At 36.2% G+C, this 9,342-nt stretch overlaps 1 protein-coding gene and 1 long non-coding RNA gene across 9 annotated transcripts; one reads left to right on the top strand and one right to left on the bottom strand.

Moving 5' to 3' along the window:
• The first annotated feature begins 1,887 nt into the window (after window positions 1-1,887).
• Window positions 1,888-8,387, top strand: crb3a (crumbs homolog 3a). 8 transcript variants are annotated; one of them, XM_077559253.1, is made up of 5 exons: window positions 1,888-2,251; window positions 2,320-2,390; window positions 3,297-3,444; window positions 6,784-6,827; window positions 7,293-8,387. In XM_077559253.1, the coding sequence occupies exons 3-5, from the start codon at window positions 3,360-3,362 to the stop codon at window positions 7,500-7,502; spliced, it is 339 nt and encodes a 112-aa protein (XP_077415379.1). In that variant the 5' UTR covers window positions 1,888-2,251; window positions 2,320-2,390; window positions 3,297-3,359; the 3' UTR covers window positions 7,503-8,387. The 8 variants fall into 8 exon arrangements, with proteins under 8 accessions (XP_077415379.1, XP_077415381.1, XP_077415380.1 ...); XM_077559251.1 differs by having other exon boundaries at window positions 1,892-2,157; window positions 3,247-3,444; XM_077559249.1 differs by having other exon boundaries at window positions 1,892-2,251; window positions 3,247-3,444.
• LOC144044684 (uncharacterized) lies at window positions 4,252-5,910 on the bottom strand. The gene is made up of 2 exons (XR_013291327.1): window positions 5,720-5,910; window positions 4,252-4,486 (listed from the first exon to the last, which is right to left on the bottom strand). It is a non-coding gene; the product is annotated as an uncharacterized LOC144044684 (long non-coding RNA).
• Window positions 8,388-9,342: the final 955 nt, after the last annotated feature.

The following is a 9,342-nucleotide window of genomic DNA, read 5'->3' as shown; positions in this document are numbered from 1 at the left end:
AACTGTAGAAGTACACGCAACAGACACAACACAAGGCACGTTTCCCATTTAGATAATTTAAATTTAATTGTCAATATAATAAATAAACAAATCGGCAACACATTTAATTGATTTTATGTTGTTTATGCTTCATAGTATAATATAAAATGCATTTTTATAAACAATAATATATAAATGCAATTCAATTGCATTTTTTAAAATTGACATTTAATTTAGTAATCTTTTTAGTAATTTAATAATCTTTTTCCATACACTCGATTAAAAATGTCAAAAAAAATTCGGATGATGTTATATTTCATAAGTAGGCTATAGTAATGTTAAACTAAAAAAAGTGGGGGGGAAATCCACGTTAATTTCTTAATATTTGTATTGCTTTTTATTTTGTCAATTACTAAAATGATCACTGTATTTAATTAACTGTAGTCATATATTTAATTGATTTTATATTTATTTAATGATTATTACAACAACATTAAAGTAAAAAAATCAATGTTTTTTATTGTTATTATATTCAACAATGTTTATTTTAGTCCAGGGGTCCCCAACTGGTGCCCCCAACTGGTGCCCCCAAGGACCTTCGGGCCTGTTCTAAAAATAGTTAATCAGTGATGGGACATTCTGATTTCCAATAATATGTATGCAGAAATTATCATTTGAAAACGTCAACAATGGCAAAGATTTATACAAATGAATTAACGTGATCAGCGTCGTCACATGAATAAATATAATTTATTATTAATAATAACATACTGGTCATTTGAACAATTGTGTTATTTCTAATATCTAAATGTGTCATTTCTGAAGTGTGCGTGGTAGCCCATCACATTAAATCCGTACCCAATAAGTAGTTCTCATCTTAAAAAATTATGGTGACACCTCTTTTAGTCATTAGTTTAGTCACAAATATAAAAATGGTGTACAGATGTGATCACATTAATTAATTAATTCACATTTATACTTACATTTGATTAACTCATATGTGAACATTTTAATAACAATAATATTAATAACAATAATAAAACTTTTTCTTACGCAATGATTATTAATTGACATTTTAAACATTTTTTTAAATAAATTTTACATTTAAGAATCAGATTATGATAATGCCATTACATCACAGTTATTATGTTTACATTATATTATTTTTACAAATGTGATTACATGAATAATTTTTCATTTTTTGTATTGTCTGTATTGACTATACATTAAATAACCTATTTTGTTTTCCACATGTATCTTCTTTTTACTTAGTCATGAATATCAAAATAATATAAATGTTTTGTTTTTAAATACTTGATTATTTGAAATAATTCACTCATTAATTTTAAACACTTATTTCTTGATTTTCTACATATAAAATTAGATTATCATATTTATTTTTGTTTAGTGTTTTTTCTTATAATTTTTTCTTACATTTTTATTAAATTGCGTTTCAATCATTTACTTGTAAATCTTTTTACATACATGAACATGCTTTTTTTTTATTGGTTTTATAATCATCTAATAACTGATTTGCATGTGCCATTAAAAATACAAATATGAAAGTTATTTTAGTTACATTTCTCTGCAATCTTATTTCATTAATTTCCTTATAAATACTTAATCCTTTTACCTGCATGACTTTGTCCCACGGTGCAACACCATCTGACTACAGATTAGACCTAAATCTGCCCACTTTCCCCCTTTTTTTTCCTCCTTGATTTTTTTTGTCCCCTCTTGCTGCCGCTCAAGGGAGATTAGGTGCGGATTAGGACTCAGTGGTCTTGCTTGGCAGCAGGATTTCATCCCAATAAAAATTCCAGGAATGTCAGCATCCATTTTTTTCACGTGGTGTAGGGCGGATATCCACCTTTTGGGAGCGCTGTCTAATTATGAGACGCAAGGCAGGTTGCTAGGTGGTGAGGTTCAAAAGCAAGTTGAGTCAAACATTGCGCTCACACAAGGAGAGACGAAGAAAAAGAAGGCTCGTATAGAGAGGGGAAAAACAACATATGCCTTGTAATATTTCACAATAGGTTTCAATGTGATAGTAGGTGCGTTTGTGTTGCAAGTAACTCGAGGCTGCTGTGCTCCACTAAACGACGTTTTCAGTGGACTTTGCACAAAGGAGGATCTGTGCTAGCGCACGAGGGAAGGAAGCGAGGAAGGTGCGCTCAGGTAATGTAACACCGAGCAAGGTCACGTGATCAACGCTCAAAACTGCTTTCCCTAAAGAGGATGTGAGGGAGCACACCGCTCACTCGTAAAGCAGGTGCTTTCTTATTCTTATTCTTCTCATTGGTTTTGAAGCGTGTTGAGTACAAGCGATTGTCCGTTTAGGTTGCCGGAAGTACTGTAGGAGTTCCCCAAAGTCTTTTCGTTTCAATTTGAAGGCAGCCCGGTTGATTGAGGTTTGTGTTATTTATTCTCTATTATGGCTTTAATATGTTATTAGTACATATCTAACTAACAGGCACCGAAGGCCATATTGTACGAAGCAGCTAAGAGTGATTTATTTTTTTAATTGCTTCAACACCATGCAGCCGTTTATTGTACAATATGGTCAATAAAAATAAATCCAAATCAAATATCAAAACGTTTAACCTGTGAACTCATTTAAAAGCAAAAAGTAACTATTTTCGAGAGGGAAGTCAAACTAGATAACACAGAAGCTCAATTGTTGTGGTTGCATAAGTGTGCGCACCCACTCATAACCAGAGCTGTGGCTGTGTGCAGAAAGAACTACCGGTACAAACAATTTATTAAAACTCATTTTTAATGGGAATCAGCACTCAATTATCACCATGTAAAGTGCCTTCAATTATTCCCCTAAAAGTTTGTACAGAAACATAATGTATGTACCACTTTTTCTGTTAGACTTTTCTGTTAGACTATCAAAGCAATGCTACCCATATGCTATGCTACGCACTGCTACATTGTAATAGTTCCTTAACTGACTTTTGTCCAAGAAATGTACTATGTACTGTGTCTGTACCTTATGCTAACTGGCACCACATTCTAATATGGCCTTTTTATTTGGTTCCATAGTTGAGTTGTTCACTTGTTTCTGTCACACACACACACACACAAAAGCAAAGATGTGGACAATAGTTTAAGATTAACATTTATATTTAGAGTTTCACGGTGGTCCATATAAAGTATGGCCTTGGTTGCCGACCCCTGCTACAACAGACCGATTTTAGCTTTGGTGGTTTTGCGGTGATTAAGCTTGACTCACTGCTTGTTCCTTGTCTCTGTTTAAAATAGTCATCGGGTGCACATTGGCCTTGGCTTCTAAAGGGAGGATTTGTCTTCAGATGGACCCCAGCTGATGACAGCCAGACCCGGTCCATGCCCGCACACCTGGCCCGGTTCTAGACATGGACAGGTGGCCATGCCTGCCCAGCATGGTGCTGGGGAGGATCCTTCTTATTCTGCTGGTGCTCTTCACTAGTCCTGTGTGGGGTGAGTCACTGGCTTGATGCGTCTTTGAATATGTAATAATAATAATAATAATAATAATAATGAAAACAATTGTGTGAATAGTGGTTGACACATAGGCCTCATAGCTCTGTGGTCAGAGGTTCGAATCCAAGTTTAGAACACACACACTAACCAGTGATGTCATGGCAAAAAACAATAAAATGCACTCAATTAATCATTTGACAATGATTGCTTTGATATGACGGAAGCTTTAAGGTGGTCCAACAAAATGGATTGCAAAAAATAAATAAAAAATAAAAAGAAGAAACTTTTAGATTAACTGAGATTTTGTGTTTCCTGATTCTGTTTTGAAGTTATAGAGGCTACTAAGGATTGGCATTAGACAAAAGTTCCTTCATCTATTATCTATCAATTCATTGTTATTGTTTTTTTAATCCTTTTTTTTTAATCACTCTCCAAATGGTCTGAACTCCTTTTTTCATTGCGGTGTTGTTGGCCGTTGCACTAGGTGTGCTAGTAGCTTGCATTTCTGGGCAAAATGTCAATTTGTAGTCACACTCTAATGCCGTGAGAAAAGTTGAAAGATGCATATTTTGCTAAGAAACACAGTAGCTTATCAACACATAATTAAATTTCTTCTTCTTCTTGGTCTCTGCTCACTCCCTGCGCCCTTATCACGTTGCACTTTTGTCCTTGCTAACTTGACTATTTGCTCTGGTGAATTATTGACTCCACGAGTTGGTGATGTTTTTGTTGTTTGTAGTTTCCCAAAAGTCCCTCTACCAGAAACTAGCAGCTGCTGAACCGACAAATGAGATACACTTTAGATGAGCAGTGTTTTTTTTTTTTAATTCATATCTCAGCGTGTGTTTGATTCAGCTGACTGGATGGTGGCAACTCACTCCACATTCCTCAGCCTCCTCCTCCTCCTCAAAGTGGTTAGTGTGTAGTTTCGTGATGTCACTGAGTCATCACATGGGCGCTCACATGAACGAGGGGGGTCCAGAAACAGTGTGGGCACAGCTTATGTGCTTACCCCAGTGAGCAGAATGTGCAGCACTCTCTGTTATGAGATAAAATTATGTCAACAATGCACGATGCAATGTTTGCCGTACTCACATTGTTGAATTTCTTGTGTGGAGGGAAAAATGTGTGGTGTTGTTTTTTTAACCTGGTTGTGGTTGCCATGATTACAATCTTTAGTGTTTTACATTAAGAACTATGAAACATAACTAATTTAATGTAAGAAAAACATACTCAACAGATACAGTACCAAAAATAACCAAGATGCCTAGAGTATTAATCCAACAGTACGCAAACATAATTAATAGAAAAGTGCTACATATAGGTTAGTAGGTTTAACCTTGGCTTCATTGGAACAGAACAAAATCTCCTAAACTCATGCGGGAAAACTTGTGATTGGCAAACGCAACATTGCTCATCACTAAATTACTTTAAAAAAGTAATTAGTTATAGTTACTCATTACTTGCTTAAAAAAGTAACTGAGTTAGTAATATAATTACTTCATAATAAAAGTAACTCGTTACCATGCAAAGTAACTATTTTCACTACTTAAAAAAAAAAAAATATATATATATATATATATCAAATAATTTAGATTTTTACAATTTTATATTATTATTATTATTATATTTTTATACAAGGAATTCAAATTATGTTGAGACTATACAGGGTGTTTATTTATTTTGGTGAATATTTATGTCACACAAATGCCTCACTCCATAATGACATATCATATCATAATAATAATAAAAATAATAATAATTCATTACATTTGGAGTGGTGATGTGTGTCCTACCTCTGCCAAATACCAAAGCAATCATAATAAAAATAAAAATAAAAATAAATACTGGATAAATATATGGTGATTTGTGGCATATATGTCATCTATAGGTAATTTGTAAACAGTCCTCGCCAGTCCCTCCAGGAATTCCTGGGCATTTTTTATGATTGTTGTGGGCTAAAATAATCAATAATATATAAAAGAAACCACGAATGCTTTGAACTATACAGTGCTTAATGCTGATTTTTATGGTGATATATCTTCAGTTTATAATTCTGCAAATTTAAAGACATGTTAATTGATTGATTTACGTCAGAAAATTGCCCAACTCTAGGCTTGCATCATTCACATACAAATGTTATATAATGCATGATTTGCCGAGACTGGATATTTCGTTCAACATTTTTCACGTGTTTGGCACTCGTGAAATAAGAGACATACGATTGTTGGTGCTATTGATTACACTAGGCGAGCATGTCGCTATGACTTACCAAACACCGATATCTTTTCTTGACCGCTGTTATGGTGCTTGCTTGTGGAGTTGCGATGTTAATGGTTGTTGGTGGAACAGAATTGTCAACAAATCGCTCTTCTTGGTGGCCGTTTTTCAGCAAATCACTACTCTTATTTTGATTAATGTCACCCACCAATGACTTCCAGGCGGGCTAAGCTCCAAAAGGAAGACACGTTCCTCGCGCCGTGGCACACTTCCCGCGGCACCGCCAAAATAAAAGTTACTTTACATTTCAGCTGTCAAGACACTTTTATTGTGACGAGGTCCGACAACAACAGTGCCTCTAACTGTGCGCAAATGACATTTCATAGCAACACACGACTGCACGTCTTGCAGCTTACTTCGAGCCTTGAAACTAATAAATGAATTGTAACGCAACGCATTTTACATACAATAATGATAACGGCGTTTCAAATATGGGGAGAATAATTAGTTAGGTTAGACCGTTTATGAAAAAAACGCCGTTATTCCCAACACTGGCAATGATGTTTAAATGTGATTGGTTCATTCTGAACACAGCCACATCCTCAATTAGAAGGGGGCGTGAGCATTTATGCAACTACATGAACTCAATTATTGGTTTTAGAACTACGCCATTTTTCAATTAACATTGAGTTGTATAGGTTCTATAGGTCACATTTGGTAGAGAAACCTGGCATTTTACCAGGGGTATGAAGACTTTTTATGTAATCCACTGTATGCACAGAGCCTGCCTCAAAGGTTCCTGGCCATCTTTTAAGTACTACCCTATCAGATCTTCTTTTCATCATGCTAAATTACCCTGCAAGTAAAACTAGATAAAAGTTGGGGGTTTCTTGGGGACACCTGACACAGTAACCCAAGTGTTATCATGAATAAACAACTACCGGTAATCTCATATTATAGTTTTAACATTTGGTTCTTTAATTAATAGAAAACTCCTTTGGTTCCCACATTTGTTTATCATTGAGAATGTACCAGACCTTCAAAAAATGTAACATGGTTTAATTTCTCTTGCTTTCATTATTTATTTTCAAAAATATTTATCCTTTCCCCCTACAGGGAATAACACTGTATCGAGTGACTTCAGATCTCCTAATGCTACAGTAAGTGAAAACCATTATTTTGTTTCTGACTACTTTCAAGGCTACAGGATTTTTTGTTTTTAAATTGATGTACCAATACTCGAGGGGGGGGGGGGGGGATCCCCCAATTGAGTTGTCCCGGTTATCGGTCACATTAATGGTGGAAAAATGTTTTGAAATGATTTATCTTGGTCTTATTTCTTATATCAGCATAACCTGGCATTTGAACAGGGATGTGTAGACTTTTTATATCCACTGAAGTTAGTGCACAGTATCTATTGATGTATGACATATAATTCACTATCTCCGTAAATTTAAATTGTCTTTTATGTGCATTTTCCTTCTTCTGGCTTCTGATTGGCTAAATCCAGCTCTGCGTTACATAGCGCCACTTGTGTTGCACTTGACAGCCTGGTAATATGTTTTCCCAATCTTTATTTATTTATTTTTTAAACTCATGATCTGCTTGCTTCTTTCCGCTTCCAGGAGCCAAACATCGCGGCCATCGTGGCCCCCACCGTCACGCTGGGCCTCCTCGCCATCGTCTTGGCAGTTGTAGGCTGGCTGCTGTGCGTGGTGAAGAAGAAGCGGCAGACGGAGGGCGCGTACCGACCCAGCGCCGAAGAGCAGTGCGGCACTCACAGCGTAGCCGCCACTGATGTGCTCAAGCTCCCCAAGGAGGAAAGACTCATTTGAGGATTTTGGGGGTGCCTGTTTAAACAAAACAAAAAACAAAAAAAACAACCTTTTATGGCACAGGTGGCATTCAAAGTGGTCTTCATTCATTTCCCTCTGCACAGATGAAAGAACAGCTCCAGTATTTTAGCACTACCAAACATTTCATTTTTTCCTGAAGTGGCTTTAAACTTGTTTGATGGTACAGTATGTATCGTGCACTACAGTATATACTAAATCAATACCACGTGATGTTTTATTTACCTCAACAAACTGCTCATCAACACTCAATTTTAGCTTGAATCAACAGCTGCCTACACATGTAAGGCATTTCATCCGATCAACTTGTGTCATGGTATCATGTTTTTTTTTTCTAAGTTATGTTTTTTTTAAGTTAATTTATGCCTTTGTCCAATAAATTACTGCTATATTTGTACAACTAGTCTTTTATTGCCAGATCCTCCTAAAACTTGCTAAATTATTTGGCATTTTGGGTCATTTAACATGCAAGCATGGTTAAACATGCACTGATAAAAATGAATTGTTGCCCTTGTAAATATTACCTTGGTTTATTAATTATATTTACTTACTTTTTTTCCCCAGTTATTCACATTTACTTAAAAACTCTACTTGGCTTTTTTGTGCAATGTTTTTAGAGCAAATTATATCAATTTTAAATTAAATTTAGTGCTGTCAAAGTTAAAGCTTTATGAAATTAAATAATAAAAAAAATTATCATATTAATCATGTATTAGCGCAGATTAATCACACTATTAATTTTGACCGCAGATGATCCTTACGTAACGGATGGTTACGTTTAAGGTAGCACAAGTTGTGTTTGAGCAATAAACATCATTTCATGCATTAAAGTAAATAATTTAATAAATATTTGTGTATGACATTCATTATATTTTTTCATGTCGAAATATTGGGGATGTACTTTCGGACCTCCGGCTCCATGGAAGGCCACCAGATTCGCCGGGAGATGGCGTACATTGTCCGTCAGACTCCCGGATGACAGGAAAGAAGTGAGCTGCACTGGGACAAATATCTATTAAGCGGGCATCCATTTGGTGGAGTTGCCTCACCGTTGGCTTGTTAAACGTCTTTCTTGATTTGCCATGTCACGGCTCCAACCACACAGTTCGGCGAAAGGATGGTCTCTGGTTCCTTAGCTACAGGCTCGGGGTCATAGAAACAAGACGTTACGAGACCCCGGCCTGCAAGTGAGAGAGAAGGAAAAACGGCTAAAGAACAGCGCCCACCTGGCCTGGCGTGGGTTAAGTCTTTTTTTTTTTTTTTCCAGGAGAGCTCAGTATTGTTCATTCGATTTGACATCATCATTGCTCTCCTTTTAAAAAAAATTTTTTTTCGCTCTTTTTTTTTTTTTTTTTTAAATATATATACATATATATACATATACACACATATATATATATATATATATATATATATATATATATATAAGTTAAGTCTCTTGGCTTCGCGTATATGTTCCAGGTTGTTGTGATCGGTCCAGACCACAAACGGATGCTCAAGCCAGTGCCTCCATTCTTCCAAAGCAATTTTGACAGCCAGAAGCTCTCTGTCCCCAACATCATAGTTACGCTCTGCCTTGGATAGTCGTCGTGACAAGAAGGCACAGGGATGCATCTTTCCATCCTTCTCTGCACGCTGAGACAGGAGAAGCTCCGATCCCCTCATTGGACGCGTCCACTTCCACAACAAATTGCCGCTGTGGATTGGTGCTGTGACAAAGCGTTGTTTGAGTGCTTGAAATGCGGCTTCCGCCTCCGGGGACCAGCTGAACCTCGCCAGAGGAGAGGGGCAGCTATTGCGCTGAACCCTCTGATGAAGCGTC

Source organism: Vanacampus margaritifer, chromosome 2, assembly GCF_051991255.1.
Source record: "Vanacampus margaritifer isolate UIUO_Vmar chromosome 2, RoL_Vmar_1.0, whole genome shotgun sequence".
NCBI lineage: Eukaryota > Metazoa > Chordata > Actinopteri > Syngnathiformes > Syngnathidae > Vanacampus > Vanacampus margaritifer.
The sequence above is the reverse complement of the archived record's forward strand: the minus strand, read 5'-3'. Positions and strand labels throughout refer to the sequence as shown.